This window comes from Pomacea canaliculata, linkage group LG11 (genome assembly GCF_003073045.1).
Source record: "Pomacea canaliculata isolate SZHN2017 linkage group LG11, ASM307304v1, whole genome shotgun sequence".
In the NCBI taxonomy this organism is placed as follows: Eukaryota; Metazoa; Mollusca; class Gastropoda; order Architaenioglossa; family Ampullariidae; genus Pomacea; species Pomacea canaliculata.
The window spans coordinates 12,326,255-12,347,641 of record NC_037600.1 but is presented as its reverse complement, the minus strand read 5'-3'; the positions used below and the strand labels follow the sequence as shown (position 1 = coordinate 12,347,641).

The window sequence follows — 21,387 nt, the reverse complement described above, 5'->3', positions numbered from 1 at the left end:
GCTGACACCACCACCTATCAAAAGTATGTGGTTTCCATCAACCTTGTGCTAAAAGGCTCTATTTCTGGTCATATGCTGATAAGGCTAGATGTTTCCAAATAACTGAAGCTGGAGGGCGCCCAAGACCAGCTTGTAATAAAGAGTGTTCCTGGAAAATATTGAGCACTAGCTATACTCACTTGAACATCATGCTGAACTCTCTCAGGGCATCCTCAGATACACCACTGCGGTTCCTGAGAAGTGACAACACAGTGTTAACTGCTGAGGATTTAAGCTCTTGTTTTGCACTTAATTTTACAGGAATTATTTCACAAGCATGTAATGAATGATTGTAGTAGCAAATGACGTTATCAAAGTTTTCAAAAAAAGCATATCAAATTTAGCATCTATTTACTATTTAATTTAATTTTACACTTTTAATTAAAACCAGATTATCTGCCAATTATCTGAATTTTTCAAAGACAAAAATTCTTTCTCCTGTAATTTACACATTTTATCTCAAAACTGACACTAGACAATGTTCAACATACTAGACAATGTTCAACATCTATGTAGTTTATCTACATTTCTAGTTCTAAGTATTCCTTTTATAATGGTGTGCTAAAAGCTGAAGAATACTACCTTGCTTCTATCTGCTGCTCCAGGTTATGCTGCATACGCATACACAACTGATCGAGCTGGTCCCACTGCTGGGCAAGACCCACTGTACTATGCTCTGTGTACCTGAAATTGTTGTGAAAATTAAAATGCCTCTCAGTTGGCATAAAACATTATATTTGACAGAAAAATGCATGTCATACACATAAATAAAACCTTCCCTTCTGCATAAAAGCATCTTTTTTGAGAGCTATATTTAAACACACATTCACCAAATCTCGCCCTAACTGCTCCCTCTTAAAGAACACTATTCAAGATTGAAGTTTATGATACACCTGCTTTCCCTATGCTGTTCCCCCCTCTCCCCTCCCCCCTACTCAACCAGCTAAGAACTACAATTGCACTTCGATACTTGCTCATACATGTTTCTGCAATTTCCTGCTATACCCTCTATTGAATGTATGCTTTTTTTCATGAACAGTGATTTTAAACAGACAAGCAAGAGAGATCAATATGGTGTCTTGCAAGAACCACAAGTTACCAAGTACTTCCATGTAATGTTGTTCATCCCAGATTTACCAGAGCTGTATAATGTTCTCACCTGTTGTCCAAGATAAGTCTCTCTTCCATGGCTGCACCCAGATCCTCAATCTTCTTCAGCTGTCCCTTCTGGGCCCTCACCTCAGTGGCTTTACGCTAAAACACACATTTGAAGTCATGCAACCAATGCAAACACGGTCTTCGTATGCACTTTGCACTGGCAAAATTCCACTTTCTGCATATATTTTTTATAGATCAATGTTCATTATTAATGTCTGTGTTTTTCTTTATTTTATTATCATTTTCTGTAAAGCACTTTGTGGCTGCCTTTGATGGTGGTGCAAAATGCCATAAAAATTAAATTTAGTAATTTACTTGTTCTTAATTCTAAAATTTTCTTCCTTTGTGATCCCAATAATTAATCATCTTCAATAAGTTTAAAAAACACATTTATTTAGCACCTTTCTCCAACACCAACTGGACTCAAAGCCCTTTACATACAGGTGGACAAACAGACCTTTTTGAGGGTAGGCATCTTCACGCACACCCATACACACAACTCTACACATAATAAATCAATAATACAGTTCTGTTCACTGTATTCTGACATCGATTTCAATAAATTTATATGTGTTTTTAAACAGTGTTACAGAAAATATGTATTATTTACAGTACCTTTGTTGCTTCTAATTGCTCCTCCAATGACCCAGAGCCTTCCATCATGGCAGCCCTATCAAGAATAGAACAACACAGAATTGTGGTCACTGTCATGCAGCTAAGTGCCAGTGATTACTTTCTAGAAAAGTAACATGTTACCAAAACCTTGAACTTGGGTTTGAATACAGCAGAAAAATAATCAAGTTTTTCACCAAGTTATTTTTCTTAAAGACAAATTCAGTGCTAAACCTTGTCTTAGAAAAAGACAAAATAGCAAATGCCAATACCTAATGTCAACAAGAAATACTATTAACAGCTGTTTCTCAGTTCCAGGGATATGAAGTATTTCATAAAGTATATCAACAGACTTTTTCAGTCATCGTAAAATTCCTATCATTTGTGCTATGAGGAGCAATGAACATGTTGAACTATAAGCCATCTAGTCGGTACAACTATGGGATGTGCCGGAACACCGTGCATCATGCTCGTGTGAAATTACCCCCCCCCCCCCCCCCGCATCTGCCTTAACCTCCCATGCTTGGGCAGGCTTTCATTATAATTCTGCTAATGAAACCAGCATGCTCACAGTCTCTGAGTGCAAAATGAATTCTTGAAACTAAGGCTGTGCACAAACCATTCCAAAATTATGTCTTCCCACTCCCTTCCATCACCAGATCACACCTTATAAAAACTGCTATATTTAGCATGCTCAGGGGTTTAAAAAAAAGCAAAATTATATAAATCAATAAAAATTAAAGAATAAAAAAAAATGTAATTCAAGTTATTATACCCTTCAATCACCTAATTATGTACACCTACTGTGAAAATGACATCTGCCTCAGAAAACAACTCTAAAACCCTCCCTTCTTCCCCTTGTTAATAAGACAATGTCCCTTCTCAGCACCACTTTGAGGACAATATTTGTGCAGATTATATGGCTAACAAAAAGCAACACAGACACCACCCCATGCATAGTACTCAAATGTCCAAGACCCGTCGAGAAGCCAAAGTCTAGAAGTAAGGACACGACGGCGAATTTATGTAGACAGAAGAGCACCGGGTAGTAAACCGCCCAAAGACAGATAAGAGAAAAAAATTATTAATAACCCCTTCTGTTCCAAGTGACAAAAATAAAAAGGTACAAGGCAAGTTTCCTTTTCAATTAAAACATGTCACCAAAAATAAAAACCAATCTTTTGGGGTAGGAATAATGCAAAAACAAGTCCAGCTGAAATAATCTGATCTCAACCAGTACTGAAGACACCCTTTCAATAACGTGTGAGGAATTATTAAATGACAGCATGTATTAATTCTTTCTGAAACTTTCCCTACATTAAATAAGCAAAATCACTGAAATGAGTTGGTGAGAATGTCTGACCTGGTATCAGTAAGCCATGAATGGAAAGCATTGGCAGCGTGGGCAAACTGTTTGCGCAGTTGGTCATTCTCCTCCTGCCTGCGCTCTTCGCGATCAAGGTCTGTATCCCGCTCCTACCATTACAGAAAACAAAATTAGTGGTTTAAAAATAAAAGCAATCATAAAAAATAAAGACACTATTGCACTCTGTAGCAGTATAACTACACATTCAGTAGTATTCTCTATGTTATTAATGAAGCAATGCTCTTAAGATCATTTGCTGCTTCAACCTGCAAAAAATGCAAAGAATGCTGAAAAACAAACTAAGAAAAAAAAAAGACAAACCTTGATAATTTTTTGCAGGTTCTTCCAGGTCTCTTCCAGAGCATCCATGGTAAACCATGTGTATGGGTTGGGTCCAACCTCAAAGGCCTTGATCTGCTTGTCAAGTGCTGCCAGCTGGTTAAAGTCAGCCAGAGCGGCACTCAATGATGCCTTGAATTGATCATGAGCTTCCCGCAGGGCCTACCATTTGAAAAATAAGTTGCATTTAAGTGCTGTGTCTTACATAAGCTTTGAACTTCATGGCTCCTAAATTCTTAATATCTTCAATATTAATAATGTGGAGAGAAACAACCAGAAGAATTACTTCCATTAACTAATCCTCTCATGCTTGATGTCAGACGAGGCAAATAAACTAACCAAAGAGCCACAAACAACAGTAATAATAACATACACAACTAGGAAAGAGTCACTTTGCCCAAAACTTCTGAAGCTAAATGTTTATATGTAAATAGCTTCTCAAACTTCAGTTGCATCAAACGGTTACACTCTACCGAAAAGGCACTTCGCTAAGGTGTACACCACAAAGATATATAGTAACAGGCAATAACAACCACTCCATTATGAGAGAATCAACTGTCTCATTCCACCACATGCTCCAACCCACCCTGATTTCTTCCACAGAGTTGCATCGAACGGGGTCAGTCAGGTCCTCCTCAGCATTCTCAAACCACGAGTTGAAAGCAGATGCCTTTTTGGCAAAGGTGAGGTACAAGTCTTCAATCTGGCGATACTGTTCCTGCAGAAGCAGAAGTTTCTGGCGGCGACCTTCCGAGTCAGCTAGCAATTTCTGCCATCTGTCAAAGCACCAGTAGAAGAATGACTTAGTTGTTGCCACTAATAAGGAAAATCAATCTTTTACCATGATAGGAAATTCTTTAGCAAATCCTCAACTAAAACTACACTTTTAACTTCTTTATTTATTTAAAAGCAGCTGCAACTTAAGATCACCCCCTAACCTTTTCAGGTCGTTGGGGTTGAGGGGTTAGAGACCTCACTTTTCTCGGGGCCAACTTTACCACTTACATCTCCTCTGCCTTGCTGCCTTACCTTCCCCAACCCTCTACGGAGACAAGTACCCATTCCAACTGAGGGAAGTTTGCTGCATTGATAAGGTCAAGCTCTTTATGCATCGAGCTCTCAGTTGGGACGCCGGTACTATAACCAGCTATCTGCTTCTCCAACTTATAAATAATACTCAATTCTAAAACTAAAGTACTAGTTCTGCAATGCTCTTCTGCACGAACAAGGTATGCATCATAATAGTTACTGCACGCACACACACACAAATCACAGAAGAACAGCAAACTTAATGACAACAAGCATTTAAAAAGGCCTATGCACCTGGCGATAACATCGTTGTAGCGGCGCTCAATCGCAGGTGTCTGGGCATGTCTAGAATTCACTAACTGGTCTTTCAAGGCAGTGATGGTCTGAATGCCTTCCTTCTCAAAGGCCTGAAGGCCTGCATCGAAAGTTTCCTGAATAAAATGAGACAAAGATAAAAGAAAACTTCCAGTATTTCCATTTTAGGGAGCTGCCACAACTCTAACGGAAAGAACAGGAAAAAAGATTCAGACATTTGCTGGCCAAGTTCATATTTTAAGTGATGGGTTGAGGAGCAGCAGGGAGAGAGTGAGCAATTGAAATATTAAGTAGAAATTTCAGTGATGTGTTACTTAAGTTTACCTGTTTGGTAAGAAGAGTCTGTACAGAGGACAGATCACGTCCGAAATCCTCAGATCGCACCTGAGTCTCTTTGTCAGCTGACAGAGAAAAATCATGCCATCTTCAGGATCTTCAGCTTTATATCTCACAGCTTAAAGTTACATCTACACATTCTTTAAAATCTCATTTTTCATATGACACATATCATCCATTATAAATAAAAACAGCAAACACTTTTACCTATATCTGCTTGTCAGCTGACCTCAAAAGTTTTATCTGATGATACACGCTTTCACTTGAGAAGATATGGGCAACTCATAGGATAATATATAATCTATAAAATATCCAACAAGGACTAACCAATCCAGCTGTCAACAACATCCGTCTTCCACATAAACTGCAGGAAGGCAGAGTTGTCCACCAGCCCACCCCGTCGCTGTCCAGCAACGCCTTCTAGTTCAGACAGCTTTTGTTCTAAGCCAGCTATGCGCTGCGAAATGCTGTCTGCATTATGGTTGCCCTGTCGTGAACAAAATATTGAATTTTTTATGCGCTCAGACAAATCTCTTTCTATGTAAGTGATGTCAGAATTATGTTTTAACAACTGTAATCCTACAATAGCCATTTAGTCCATAAATTTTTAGAATGGACTTTCAGTTAATCACCTCATCAATAAGCCTCTGTCCTTCTCTCTTAATGTCTGTGCACCTGTCGCGGTGAACCTGGAAGTCAGTTTCAAAAGCTTCATGTTTCTTCAGCAGACCCTGTCAAGAAAATAAAAAACACACTTGTCAGCTTTTATACACAGAGATGAACAGATAAAAAAAATGATCTACAGAAAGAGCAGGGGAGAGAACCACAAACTACGTCAAGAAAAAAGTTCCACAGAGGTTTTGCTGACTAACCTGCACGGCTGCCATTGTGTCACCAAAGTCACCACCTGAAAGCAAGTGTTGTTTCTCAGAGATCCAAGACTCTTCTTCCTCAACATTGGCACTGAACTGCTGGAAGGCATACGACTGCTCCAGCTTCTGACCTCTATTGTAGGAAAAAAAAAAAAAACTCATGCTAATGACTTGCAACTTATGCTACAGGCACCCCTGGTTAACAAACTTCTGAGTTACGAATGAACAGCCATAAGACCTATTAAGACCAAAGACCAAATTACAAATGTTTGTAGTCATTAACATAAGATCTTGTTATGAAATTATTATTGGGTTTAATATGATATACGGCATTTGGAAAAGTTTCTAAAATGTTTTATGAGCATATAAAGGTAAAATATATGATTAACTGATCTAAAGATAAACCATATGGATGTGTTCCACTAAAATCAACTTGGAAATATAACTCATTTATAGCCTAGAAACCACCTATATTACATTTGACAAACACTGCAAGAAAAGCAGCTCCAAGACATAAAAACAAGAACAGCGAAGAAAACAAGACAAACATGAAGAAACTTGTGTATGGAAAGACCCCTTCCAAAATTCTGTTTAAGAATGTCATTGCATGCACAGAAACAGATCATCCTTAGCATTAGTAATGACATGCCTGGCTTCTTTCATATGAAAATAATAGGTATGCCCCAACTCCCATCCCACAAGAAAATAAGGATGCTTGTATGGCACAAAATCCCTGCATGTGGTAAGGGTCTCTGAGCTTTATATTACCAGGCTAATCATAAGGAATACAAAAATAACAGTTGGTGAGAGAACACTCTTAGAAAATTTAGTACTCCCCCCACCACCATTACATCCGACATATATGAAGGCATGCACACCTCAAATACCTCCTATTTACCCTGAAAAAGCTTTGAAATGTCCCTTACCTGGTGGCTGCCATCTCTTTCAGCTCCTCCCAACTAATAGCCAGTTGGTCCAGACGATAGCGAATGTCAGCTGCTCCTATGTCCGACTCCCCCATCAGTTTTTCACCTGTTTCCTGCACACTCTGTCAGATATATGTTTTTAAGGATGTTTAAATGTGTACATTAGCACCCTCTATTATTTCCAAAAATTTCATTTCATACATGCCCACACTTGTATATATATACATCCATGCATATCCAGACATCTAGGTGCACTATAACACTCTCACACACAGACCCCCTTCCCCCAATGAAAAACTAACCTGAATAGAAGGCTCGTGATTTTCAATTTCCACCTCTAAGCGTTTGTGCTTCTTGCGCAGGTTCTGAACACCAGTCAGATCACGGCCATAGTCATCAGACCCAACCAACAACTTCTTTTCCCTGGACAAAACCAAAAATAAAATGACCAATGGAGTTCGCTTATCATGCAGCATGTAAGAATGTACAAAATCTAGTTGTAAAAATGACTGCTCTTCAGTTTCCTAAACATTATGGAATTTAGAGTATCACCAAATATGTTGATTAACTAGTCCGAAGTACTTACTTGATCCAAGCTTCTTCATCATCAATGTCTCTCAAGAACTGATGCATTGTGTTAGCCTCATTCAGACGATTACGTCTGTGCATGGCCAACTCCTTAATCCTAAAATAAAAGGCAAGTTATTTATATTTACTGCCATTTATTAGAACCAGATCTTCCTTTCTTCTGCATTGGTGCTAGTGTGTGAACTGTTCAAAAGGTGTGGGGAACATTAAATAAATCTTACAAATATTTAGAGAATGATTTTGGAAAACAGCCAGTGAGGAGAGCCTTGAACAGCAGTTCATCTGTTCCTATCATCATAAACTTCATACAGGAGAGTTTCTACTAGCAAACCCTGATAACATTCAGAAAAGACATACTTCTCATAGCGCTCATTGATGGTACGTTTACGCTCATTAATGGACTCAGCCTCCCACATGCGAGCTTCCACAAACTGGTCAGCCTGACTGTTCAGGTCCTTAATACGATCCTATAAAAAATGTAGAAACGTCTCCCTCCAGTCAAAAATGAATACATAATGTGAAAAATTAATTTGAAATCTATGATTAAAGGAAAATTATATAAAGAATCAAGCCTTTCTGAGGATTATTCAGCATTTTAACAACAGTTGAAAAAGCAACATTTTTTTGTGACTCCAACTCTTTATTGTTTAGGGCTTCTTTCCCAGCCACTGAGCTGATGTGGATTTTTTTATCATATGTTAAGTAAATTGCAAAAAAAAAAAAAAAACAAAAAAAAAAAAACAAAACCAAAAAAACTAGATCTTACCTCATGAGCAGTAATGTCAGCTTCCATTAGCTGATGCTTCTTAAGCAGGTTCTGCACGGATGCCAGGTCCTTACCGTGGTCCTCTGTACTCAGCATCTGTTCCACCTGTTACACAGAGAGAAAATGCCAGACATGCAGATATACTTCCAAGTCTTTACAAAGCATGAATATCTATATACAGTTTCAGAAAATTATACATGCATGTGGCCATCACCCCAATTTATGGGTTTTGTTATGAACTCATAACTATATGGATATAGTATCTCAATGTCATTGCTTGCTATGAAATAAACTCAGATTAAAACATTGTTAGCAACTACACTCAACTTGAGTTTTAAATAGGTTGTATAGCAGGGGTCTCAAACTCATATTAGCATGTGGGCCGCAGTGGAAAGTAACAGCCAGTCAGCGGGCCGCACCACGAAAAGAAAATGTTTTTTCATTAAATTTTACGAACACTACTGTCACTGCAGTTAAATGCTAAAATAAAGTTTTTATAATTATTAATTACATTTAGTGTAGTTTATTACATGCACAGGCAGTTTAGTTTATTAAAATAAGTTGACGTTGTCTCTGTCACTAATAACGGGGGTAATTTTCACTGCGGGAGTTAATCACCAAACACAACATACATATACACCGCGGACGTGGCCGAGGGCCGCACAAAAATGCTTCGCGGGCCGAATGCGGCCCGCGGGCCGCGTGTTTGAGACCCCTGTTGTATAGGGTTTGTAGAAAAGCAACAGACAGAAGTTTGCACACACACCCTCTTGCATGCATGCTCACAACAAAATGAGACTAAAAGTAACAATAACCTCTCCAAGCCAGAACTCAATGTCCTTGACACCGGCATTGTATGTTTGCTGTTTAGATGCTTCTTTCAATTTCTCACTCTTGTCGCTGGATTTGGCAACCAGCTCTTCCCACTGGGAAGCAAGGGACTCAAGGCGTGCCTGAACTGCATCCTCTGACCCCGCACACTGGCGCCTGTCAATCAAGTCTGCAGAAACAGAATTTATCCAGATAAAAACCAGTTTCCACATTCAAGCTTTTTCATGCTTGTGATCGTAAAACACTAGTCTGTTGATACAAATAAAAAATATTTTATAATTTCAGCTTTCAACAAATAATCCACATTACAAATAGAGAGGGTTGAGGGGGAGTGGGGGGAATTGGTGTTTTACGCCATGTCAGCAACTAAGGCTATATTACGGCAAGCAGCCAGCTCTGTAAACAGATGCCACGTGCAGAGAAAGAACAGCGTGCCCGAGACGAGAAATGAACTCAGGGCAGCCAACCTTCACTGTAGTGGTGACAGGCGCTAACCGTTGCGCCACCGGACTGCTGGGTTGAGGGGGACTGGAGTTTTATGTGGAGCTAGCAACTAAGCTCATGGCAAGGTAACCAGCCCTGTAAACAGATGCCACATGCAGAGAAAGAACAGCATGCCTGAGATGAGATCTGAACTCAGGTAGCCAATCCTTACTGTATTTGTGACAGGCATTAGGTGTTGCGCCACTGGCCCGCCTCAAATTACGGATAGCAAATGATAGGTGCAAGACTAAAATAACAGTGTCTGTGTGATTTTTACCATTCCATAGTTAATAACAAGAGAAACTCAACCTATCTTCTATTAACCAAGGTATTAAAACCTCCATAAATATAAACTCTTAAATGTTCAGAGGTTCCTGCTCATCCCTCAAAGTACATGGTTTTTTTTAACTTCACAGGTTCGACCGACATCCGAGTGTAAAGCATCAAGCATCCAGAATCTATAACACCAGAAATTCTCCTTTTCCTTAACCAACTAAAACCTGCAAAAGAGTATTTGAAATCCGTGGTGTTTCTTTGCAGATAAAATGGATACAGACATAAAAATACACTCACTCTGTCCTGTACCCAGTAGAGCCTGCAGACGATCAGCATTAGCTGCCAGTTCCGCCTCAAAAGCCTGGTGCTTCTGGAACTTGCTCTGCAAACAAAAAGATCATTGGGTTATTCCTAACAGGACAGAAAAACCACAAAGTTTAACCCCATGAAAATGTAAGAATGACAATGTTTATTCCTGACAAAACAGAAACACCACAAAAATTACACCTGCCAGAAGAGAAGGTACATGACTTCCTGTGTTTATGATATAGTTCAGACCAAGTAAGCCAGAACAACGGTGTGTGTATAGCTTTTGGGAAAGTGGTTACCACACTGGTATCCAAAACATGCTGGTTTGATACCTTTGGGTGCAAAGAACTTCTCCAATCAACTCATCTGTAGGGAATGGATACGTGACTCCATACAGGACTGGGGAACGTAGGGTAGCCAGACCCTGATAAAAATGTTCTCTAACACCTCCCTCCCCAGTAATTGAAAAATGAGGGAACAACCCATTTTTACATTGTTATACAGCATTAGCTGTCATACTGAAACATTAAAAAAATTATGTGTTACATAAAAAAATAAAATTCAGAAATTTCTACATATTATACAATGCTTCTGTGGTCAAAAGGATAGTTTACAATAGGTGAAAGTGGGAGAGTCTAAAACTGACTGATAACAGCATCAACCCACTTTAACAGCTTTATTTTCTCTGTGGAGCCCGTGTTAAATGTCCGAGATGGTGTCAATCGCCGCCACTTCGACGCTCTGCGCCGCCTTCTACCTCGCCTGCTTAAATTCTGGAGCTTCGCGGCGTATTCGTCGACCACCTCATCACGTTGCTGTGGCACTGATGTCGACATCTTTCCGTTCGCCGTACGCCTCCACTAGGACACCCAAGATCTTTCTCGGCGTATCTATTGCGTCATGCGGAAGCATCATAACTCGACGTCTGGCAGTCCCTCCAGCGAGCTCAAGATGTAACCACGAGCCGCATTCTGACACATCGGTTTATGGCGAGAGCTAACTCGACCTCTGTTTCAATCTCGTCGACACTCGTTGGTCCACCGGCAAACTACTGAAAGCGGACTAACTAGTATGCTCGTAGAGCCTCTGCCACCCAACGGATAGCATCATGGTCCTCTCTATGTACTAATCTTCTGTCGTGGGCTTCTGCCCGTGATGAACAAATGTTTCTTTTTGTTCAGCAGTGCTTTTAGGCCCTTGGTCACCAAGGTTTGTTGTTAGGATAAACATACACTGCTGGTGTTTGTTTGTAAATGTCTGTATGGTATGTGAGCAAAGACAAATTTCTGTCCTCCTGGGCAGACAATAAGTCTGTTTTGATTTTGATTTTGATTAAATGTGAAGCCTACATCTACAATTTACATAATTTTCAATGTTGTGTTCATCTAGGCTTACATGTGTTCATCTGAGTGCATGCTTGCATAGTTATGTAAAGAGAACTCTCCTTCACCAGACCTGGATGTTAGAGGGATCCTTGTAGGACTCATCCATAGCAATCTGCAGTTTCTCCTGGAGCCAGTTCTCCATCTCATCAGCATCCCGTGAGAATTGCTGGAGAGTCTGTGCCTCACCCAGCTTAGAGCGGTTGTCAATTAGGGCATCCTTCAACTTTGACCACCTATGCAAGATATGCACAATTAACACTACACAATGTTTATCTGTAAGCAGGAAGGACTGAAAATTGTGCAATACAGCATAAAGCCAACAGCAATTACCTCAATGAAATTGCTACCCCAAGCTACAGCCGGTGGCTCACCTAATTTTAAAGTTTACACCTTAAGATGTTGTAATGTGTTTACCCCCAACCTCACCATACAAGAATGGCTGATACACGCGAAATAAATGCTCCAAGACTGAATCATTTCTCTACAAGTTACTTCCCTTAACATGACATACACTTGATGGTTTATTTTTCTCCAAATTCCCTAGTGGTTAAGTAAGCAAAACATGATGGATGTCCCACGTTTTCTTACAGTTTCATGCAGCAAAATCACTGTGATCCTACTTTTTAAAAGAAGATAATTCTACTTCCAAAAATTAAGAACAGCTGATTTCCACTAAATTTTGTTAACCCTACAAGACCTGAGGCCCTGAACCTAACTGTCCGCTATACTTGTGCTCCTGAGAATTTCCATGTACTAGGCAAAGTACAGAAAATTAGGTACAGAGGTGTAGTGGCAGATTTGGAAATTACCGAAAATTAGGTACAGAAGTGTAGCAGCAGATTAGGAAATTACAAAAAAATTGGTACAGTGGTCTGGTAGGGTTAAAACGCATTTAAATGAAGAGTAATCCAGTAATTGAAGACAGAGAAAGCATGGTCTGATGCGTAAAATAATAAAATGTCTACATATTCATGTACTGCATCTCCCACTTTTTCTTTTTTACACACTTCTATCTGGTTGGAATCACCCCCTTCCCATCATCCTAGGGTTGAATTTTCACCAGTTACTCATTTCCTGTGACAATGAAGTACTAAATTATTTCCGCAAGTCCACAAGTGGTAAAATAGGTTTTTTTTTCTTTTTTTTTCTTCTTCAGAAAAGTAAACTTTCAAGAAGAAATGTAACTGTGCAGATTTGATTCCATTTTCTACATGCATCAGTTCCTTCCCTTGGATGATTGCATTTAAAAAAAATTGATAAAATTTATAAAGACTAAGAAGTTTGAAATTGTGAGGGGCACTCATGGAAATACATCATAACTGTTTTTAAGAGTCCCCTTACATTTTTATATTTAAGTTATGTATTAAAGAAAATCCTGAGACCTAAGGAAAAAAATTATTTGACCTTTTTAGTACAGTTTAACTAAAAATTTAAAAGAAAACAGTCTTTTTTACTTACTTTTTTAAAGTACAAAAGGCTTTCTTTTGGATATTTTAAACTTATTAAGGGATGTTTGGGAGATTTGCTACCAGACCACAATTGTGCCAATCTACTGTACATCTTGATAATACTTTTCCTTCTCACATCAGAAATTACCAATGAGTGGTTAAAGAACAGATTGCATACCGGTCAAGCACCTGGTCACGCTTATCTTGAATGGCAGGTGAGTCATAGTGACTGGATGTGACCAGCTGATCAGCAAACTGCTGGAGGGCATTGATCTTCTCCTCCTGAAAAAAGCGCAGCATGAACAGATAATTTCAGACAGACCTACTGAAAGACAGACTGTGCATCTCAAAAGGCACAGATTATACATACAATTATACACACATCAAAAGTTGCACACTGGACAGTTCAAATCTAAGACAACCAGAGCAAGAAAAAGAAAAAAAGAGGAAAATGCTTCTGCAGCAGATCCACCAACCTGAGAATTGATGGCCCTGTCAAAGTCTTCGTGTTTCTTGATTAGAGTTTCCACGTTGTCCCCATCCACAGTGTCCCCAGCAAGAAACGCTTCGCGGGATGCCATCCATGCCTCAGCCTGTTCACAGTCACGGTAGAAGAGCTGAAGCTCCAAGCACTGGTCTAGCTTCATGCGTCGTACTATCCAGGCCCTGTCGACAAAGTGAGAACATTTCAGACTTCACTTGTATGAAACATCTACGAAAAGGAGAAAGGTGGCATCTAATCTGTAAAATGGAAAATCAAATCATGAAAAACTGAGGAAGTGAAAGAATGAAGGCTAAAAGCTACAGAGATGTAACAGTCTGTAACTGATATCAACACTAGAAGGTTTAGGATACAGCAATGCCATCCCAATTATTTTGACCTCCAAAGATGATTTGCCTGGCTGGGTGCTTCAGATAGGTTTTAATGACTCTTTATTCTCATTATCTATTCTTAACTAAATGTATTGCTAATTTCAATTGTTGCAATACTGCACACTGCTCATTAAATGGCAATTATGCAATTAGTGCTTCAAATTATCCTACAAGCTGCTTGATACAAGTTCAAAATCTTAGGGTGGTTTGTAGCATGGAGCAACATCCATTAAAGAGTGTGCTATTCAATTGTCAAATATACAGAAAGATGACAGATTACCTACTGTTGTCACCAAGACAAAAATAAAAAAATCAAGCAAATAAAAAATTTTTACGTAAAATTTTCTACTCTGATGACCCAAAAATGAGCAACAAATTTTTAACTGTAACCACAATGCTGCAGATTAGTTTATACACTAAACCACTGTGTTTGATAGCAATCTTCCCATTCAGGCTTCAGAGGACGTAAGCATTACATACTGCTCAAGCTCTTCTCGTGCTTTGGCCAGTTCTTCCAGCTTCTGCTGTACATCATCGCTAGCATAGTGCTGGTTCTGCAACAGCTGCTGTCCCAGAAGCTCAAAGGCTTGGAAAGTGCCAGCCCTGGCATCTATTTCTGTGCGATGCTCCTGAAGAGACACAACAAAAGAACTCATGTTAGTACAAGGTTTGGCAACACCATTCATATTAAAGGACCAATGAAAAGAAAAACTTATAATTAAAAATAAAATCCCAATGCCGCATTGAAAGAAATGACTCAAGAAATATAATGAAGGATAAATCTGTCGATCTGTGTAAATGTGTGATCAGAGCTATGAATGTGTTCCAAAAACTAAGAAAACTGATGACAATGAAGGTAGGATAAAAGCAAATATTTGCAAGTCTTCAAAAATATATTTGTAAAATATTAGTGACATATCAAACTGTGTTCCTACAAAAAATTGCTCTAAAAGAAAGTCACAAGAATTGGTAATTCTGTGCCACTGAATAAACATTTTTTTTTAAATTGTTCCTATCCCTATCTTCTTTATTGACTGGGAAATGTCAGACTTACTTCTCTTCTATATAAAATACATTTCTATAAGGATTAAACCAAGTTATTTCTAGATGTGAGATTACATAGAAATTAAGTTCACTGATGATTTGTAAAACATTTCTTAGGGTAATTCAAGATGCCCTAAATTACTGATATACCTGCAGTAAGTTTAACATGTATTTGCATCTCATTCTGGAATACTCATATAGTCAGTGTATGCCATGCCATCTACTGGTTTTTCTACAAATAGCCACACACCCATTCCTAATCAGAGCTACTGTCAGAAGACTTTTCACACTGAGTAGCAAGCAATATTGTCTCACTGTATGGAGATATTCGCAATGTGAGTAGACTCAGCACATGCAGGGTTAATTGGACACATGTATCATGTTCCTCTGAAGAAATAAAGAAAAAAATGGGGGATGGGGGTGGGACTGAGGAGAAAACAGGCAATCAAATTTTATTAAAAATATGCTATCATTATCTGTCCCAGCAAAATAGTCCTTACATGGAAAGTAAATTCATTCTAATCAAAAATAAACTTTCTGCTGATTGCAAATACATTTTTAAAAAATGTTCTTTTAATTTTTAACCAATACCCATAAGAAATGACTACTTCTGGTTCTCCACATCAACCCAGACTTAAATTTTAAGTCCCAAGCCACTCAGATGTTGAGAGTCTAGCTGTGATCTATGTGAGGATGGTAATGGATTTCTAGATATTTTCCCTATCTTTGTTCTTTCCTCAACCACCTTCACTTCTTGCCATTACACTAGATGAAAAATAGCAAGAACCAGTTGTAAAAATAAACTGTTATCTCTTGAATAATTTAACTCTTAATAATTGTAACTGCTAGCATCTGTGAAAAAACCTGAAAATACTGGTGGACTTTTTTTCAATTAGCCGCTGCAGTGGGTGCACCCAATCATCTGCATAAGTACAGCAAAGACAAAAATTACTTTTTTTCAGATTAGCATCTTCAGATTGAAGTCATCTGCTCTTTTTTCTGAAAGCACTTTTGGCCAAAACTGAGATACTTAGGTTGTAGTCACAAAGCAATCCTTCTTCACTCAAGTCCAAGGAGGATAAATATGTCAGGCTCCCTTAAGCAACTATTAAGGCTGAGTTGCCCACTCATGTCTGTCATATTCAATAATTTTGGCTCCAAAACAAAGATGGAAAAAATCTAGTCATTTAGCTAGGTGAATTGAATTTGAATAGTTACATCTCTTAATATAAAGATGAATTTTTCTGGATGTACCTTACTTTTCAAAATTGTTGGCAACACAAGTGATTTTTTTACCATTTTCAAGCCTTTTCTGAAACTAGCCAGCAGACCGTTTTGGGCAGCCTGATTCAGGTGGGCCCAATGTCCTTCGGCCCACTCTCTACTGTTCTTTTCCAAGTCTACTTTGGTCTCACAACTCTCCTCTTCCCCTGAGGATTCCAGTCAAGTAGCTGCTTGGCAATGGTGTCAGCTGGTTTGTGCAGAGTGTGTCCTATCCAGCCCCATTTGCACTTTTTGATGTCTTGGCTAGTGGCATTCTGGTTGGTTCTTTTCCACAGGCTGCTGTTGGAGATCTTTTCTGGCAATCTTATTCTCACAATATGGTGAAGGCATCGGTTGGTAAAGGTCTGGAGTTTGTTGTTGATGGTGTTTGGAATCATACAGTAGGATTGCCTTCATATTGGTGTTGAAGATGTGGGTCTTATCTTGAAGAACAATGCTCAGGGAGTTCCAGATGTAGGCTGTTGAAAGCATGTGTGGCCTTGTTGATGTGGCTTTTGATGTCATTGTCCTCTCCACCATCCTTGTTGACAATGCTCCCCAGATACATGAAGCGGTTTGTTTCCAGGATGTTCTCTGCCTGAAGTTGGATTGGAAGTTCCTGCTTGGTGTTGATTCTCATCATTTCGGTCTTCTTTCTGTTGACCTTTCAGCCAGTCTTCTCTGCTTCCTTTGCTAGCTTACTCATCTGCTTTGTACATGTTGCTGCCAATGAGATAGGAGACTAATGTCATCTGCAAAGTCCAGGTCCTCTAGCTGTTTGGAGGAGGTCCACTGGATACCGGTGTTGTTGTCTTGGGTTGTCTTTAGCATAATACAATCTATGACCATCATTGGACATAAGCCTGTATCAAAATTTTCTTTTTGGAAATATGATTTGATATACCTAATTTCATTTGGATTTACAAAAAAATGGCTATTTAACAATAGAATGAGGTAGAAACAGTTTCTTTCTCCTGCCTTTGAGCTTTAATTATTATAATTCTGACTTAGCTTCCTGTTTAGTTTAGTTTATGATTTTTTAAAATACAATTCGTGTAAACCATTGTATCAGAATCAAAGGTCAAGGACTCAAAAAGGACAAATATTTTGCTTTCTTTGAAAATACTGATTTTGAGTTATGCCATGACATTAGCTCTAAGACCAATTACAGTACCTGCTTTCATTTTCAATCTTTTACAGCAAGACACTGGCATATTAAGTATTTGAGAAGCAGTATTTTGATTTTACACAGAATGAACAAAGCTTTACAATTTTTAGGTCCTGTATAACAGCTATATTTCTTCTCATGTCATAAGTTATATACCGGAAAATAACAGCTATTTGCTTTCATATCATGGCAACCAACATGTAATTGTGAAACAATGATTATATGTACAATAGTTTTCAAGACTGTTAATATTTCAAGTGTCAACATCCTTTGTATAATCCTGCTTCACATCTGAATTAGCTTACGACTTTGGGAGACAGTACATGGCACAACTAAGACTGCAGTAGTCAGCTGTCATGTCCTAACAAGAATGCTCTCTGCCAGCTGCTAAACTGAGAGATATTCATTCTACATTCTGATCAGCTTGTTTACAACCAAACCAAGCAACTCAGCAAGGCACACATCTGGACCACATGATAATCCCAGAATGCTGTTAAATCATGGCATGCTATTCTGTGTTTTCATGCTGTCTATTATAGAACCACTGCATAACAGATTCAAGTTTTATAAGCTTACTCAATTTCTGAAGTGATTTAAGTGAGACTATAAATACAAGTTAAACTTTATGCTGAAAGTTTATTACTTCAGATATGTTTTCTTTGTCCATTAAAAACTCTTTAAAGTTCATTTAGAGCCAGATAGGTGCAACAGTTTAAGTATGCATCTTTTTTGGTTATATACTCTTACAGAATAACAAATATATATATAATTTATCACATCAGCCTTGGAGAAGGGGGGAAAAGTGTTTTTCCTTAATTTCTGAAACTAGATGAAATGCATACTGCCTGTGTTAGCTTTACATGCAAGATATGTGGCTCTGAAAACATACGAATGAACTTAACTATGTACAATTTTGTTGTGCATAAATGCAAATAACAAAAGAATAAATTAAAAGAACATAAGAAAAACTTTAAAAACTCTCTTATAAAGAAAGTAAAAGAGACTAAACTTTCAAAAACAGGTGGGGGATGAAACTAAACATAAGAAAGAGTGAAAGCAATTTAGATTTATATACAGATCAATCTCGATCTGAAAATTTAGAAATGGAAGGGAAATATATAAACTTCTGATGCAATGCTCAGGTCTGACATAACATCATCTTCAAACTATACGCTCTCAAAATATGTACACACACAATAAATAAAAAGTGTAAACTGTAGGGCTTGCCAAACAAATAAATGTTTTTGACACTTTGAACATGCTAGTTCTTATGTGGCACTCTACAGGTGAGCAGTCTTTACTTCCTGTAGCCTCTCTATAGCAGAAATTATAATCCAATTAAAGAAAAAAATGGATTCTGTGTCTAACATCAGACTTGAGCATTCATCACACACAAATAATTCATTTTTTGTCTGCATCTCTATAACCAACGTGCTAGCATATCACACCATGCACCCATTCAGCAGTGTGGTTTGTTTTGTGTGGCTGCTACCATCATGAAGACTTTATCTTTTTCTCCTTCCCTGTTTTTAAGATTGTGATGAAGATTATCATATTATCAACTTGGAGTCATTCATATCCTGCCACACTCTACAGTTTATTCTCTACAGAAGATACTGATGTTGATGTCCTACGGTAATCATTAAACAACTGCCTGTGATTAAACTGCGCAAACGACATGCCCACACACTTCGCGTGCAGCGTGCGTTCACGGCCAAAGTGTCCGTGCTAGAAACACCCAATCGTCTACAACACTCGCATGCTGCTTTCTTTTTCACCTCCTCCTCTTCCTCCTCGTCCTCTGCCAACGGGGAAATTCCATAATGGCTGACAATTTCGGAACTGAACATCTGCAAAATGTCCCATTGACTCAGAACTCAGACTTACTATGGCTTCCTTAAAGCTGTTGGTCAAACCCAAGGCCACTATACACATGATGGCTGACCTGTCAATACCTAAAGGGAACCCACTACCTGTGCCAGACACATAAAGGAGATGTCAAAGGACACTGATGGCTAGTACTGGCATTAAGATGCAGTAGAGACTGGAGCAAGATAAGAAAAACCACTGACAAATCACAGCATCAGTCCCTGCAGTTTATCCAGCCAGAGGGCACACAGAAGGGATGAGAGGGAAATCCTCAACGATGTAAATGTAGTTTCCCCCCGATCACAGGAAATGTATATTTTGATATTTATACAGCTAAGGGAGGTAGCAATCAAAGAACAGTGTCTACTTAAAGACTCAAAGAACAAAAAATTCCCCAGAAACATTCACTTTTTTCTTTCTATTCAGCTTCAGTGACTTTTAAAAATATACGGCTCCTGCAATCTGCAATATTCCCATTAAAGAAAAGCCTCCTGTGTTCCAGCATTTTCATTCTGTGCCCCCAAACCCACCCCCAACCCAGGCAGCTTGTTCCTTTCAGAGATGGCAAGTGTGCTTAATCAGAAGTGAATGCACATCATTCACACACATATGCACACATACCCACCAAACATACATGCACACTGCATCACACCCTATTTGTGTGTATGTGAGAGAGAGAGATAGAATGAAAGTAAACGGCTTCTCAGACTACTAGAATCCTTTCTGCTAGCTCAGCTGATTTCATGACAGACATGTAGTACATGTTCTAAACAACTTAGGATTACAACAGCATCCTTCATCCTACCTGGTGTCTCTCAAGCAGAGCTTCGGCACCTGTCACATCCTTTGCCAGCTCATCAGAAGAAACCAGGGTCATCATGCTGTTGATCCAAGAAGTAAGGTCACGGTAGTCAGAAAGGAAACGCTGTAGGTCATACGAGTCGAGCAGTTTTCCTTTGCGGGCATCAGCCTATGCAAGAAACAGTGAAAAAGCATAAGAGAGGAAAAAGAAAGCATGCCTACATGCATGACAAAAACCACATTTATGCATCTTTTTACTAAGCATTCATCAAACACATTTGTGACTACCAAAACTTGGAACAACTTGTGGTGTACAGAAGAAGTTACATAATTCCTCCACAAAAACATCAAACCTCACTTAAAAAAAAAAAGAGGCTTACCTTGATTGTCAAGGAGTTCCACATTTCATTGATCTCTGTCTGGTGTTCATAGATACTCTCCGCCTGGTCAGGGTGGGTCTGCATCAAGCGCTGAGCATTGTTGTCAAGGTCACGAACCTGGAAAATCAAAAGGGTCATGTAGCATAGACCTCTCTTGATGCAGATTCTTGCAGGAATATGAAGAAATAACAACATATTGTCTTTTTTCTGCTTCTGTATAAATGCTTCAGAGTTAATGTTTCAAATATTTGTTACAAGACTGAAGATGTGGGAGTCAAAACTAAAGAAGTGATATTTTGCTAAGATCCGACGCATCAAAAGATATCAAAGTAAATAGAGAAAGGGAAATAAAAACATAATTAGCATTAGATGACTAACGAAAAGACAACTCAAAACACACAGAGTAAGGTCACACAGCCCACCTTTTCACCCAAAGCAGCCAAGTCCCGCTCCACACCTTCATGTTTGCGCTGCAAGGCCTGAACGCTGGCAAGGTCAGACCCATAGTTGTCATTATTGAGGGCAGTATCCTTTTCTCTAATCCAGTCCTTGGTTTCGTCTGCCTCTCTATGAGATGACAAATAACACAGGCAGCACTTTCAAGGCTCTGCTTGCAATTCAGTTCTTGCACTTACGCAAGTTCATAAAAAGCAATACATTTAATGTCTTCAGAAGTTATATCAATATGCAGGCTCATCAAACAGCTAACAACAAATAGCACATTTTCTAACCACAGGCAGAAAACTAGCAGTTCTCCATACCGGTGGTAGCGCTGAACTTCAAAGGCGCTGCCTAAAGTCTGTGCACGCTCAGCAGATACTTGCTGCAGAGTCACCCAGCGCTGATTCAGTTGCTGCAGCATAAACAAGAAACAAACCATTCATCTACTATATGTTTGGACCATACACAGA

The 21,387-nt window shown here is 38.9% G+C and overlaps 1 protein-coding gene across 1 annotated transcript in view; it reads right to left on the bottom strand.

Moving 5' to 3' along the window:
- LOC112575628 (spectrin alpha chain-like) overlaps positions 1-21,387 on the bottom strand; it is a 51,795-nt gene that overhangs the window by 3,275 nt on the left and 27,133 nt on the right. The window contains 28 exon segments of the mRNA XM_025257606.1: positions 180-233; positions 622-723; positions 1,199-1,293; positions 1,813-1,867; positions 3,173-3,285; positions 3,497-3,676; positions 4,101-4,290; positions 4,838-4,974; positions 5,183-5,259; positions 5,522-5,681; positions 5,827-5,925; positions 6,067-6,199; positions 6,993-7,114; positions 7,295-7,415; positions 7,579-7,677; positions 7,938-8,047; positions 8,347-8,451; positions 9,162-9,346; positions 10,234-10,318; positions 11,701-11,863; positions 13,257-13,360; positions 13,555-13,744; positions 14,432-14,580; positions 19,205-19,276; positions 20,101-20,265; positions 20,477-20,593; positions 20,899-21,043; positions 21,238-21,329. Of these exon segments, the coding sequence (XP_025113391.1) occupies positions 180-233; positions 622-723; positions 1,199-1,293; positions 1,813-1,867; positions 3,173-3,285; positions 3,497-3,676; positions 4,101-4,290; positions 4,838-4,974; positions 5,183-5,259; positions 5,522-5,681; positions 5,827-5,925; positions 6,067-6,199; positions 6,993-7,114; positions 7,295-7,415; positions 7,579-7,677; positions 7,938-8,047; positions 8,347-8,451; positions 9,162-9,346; positions 10,234-10,318; positions 11,701-11,863; positions 13,257-13,360; positions 13,555-13,744; positions 14,432-14,580; positions 19,205-19,276; positions 20,101-20,265; positions 20,477-20,593; positions 20,899-21,043; positions 21,238-21,329 (3,419 nt within the window).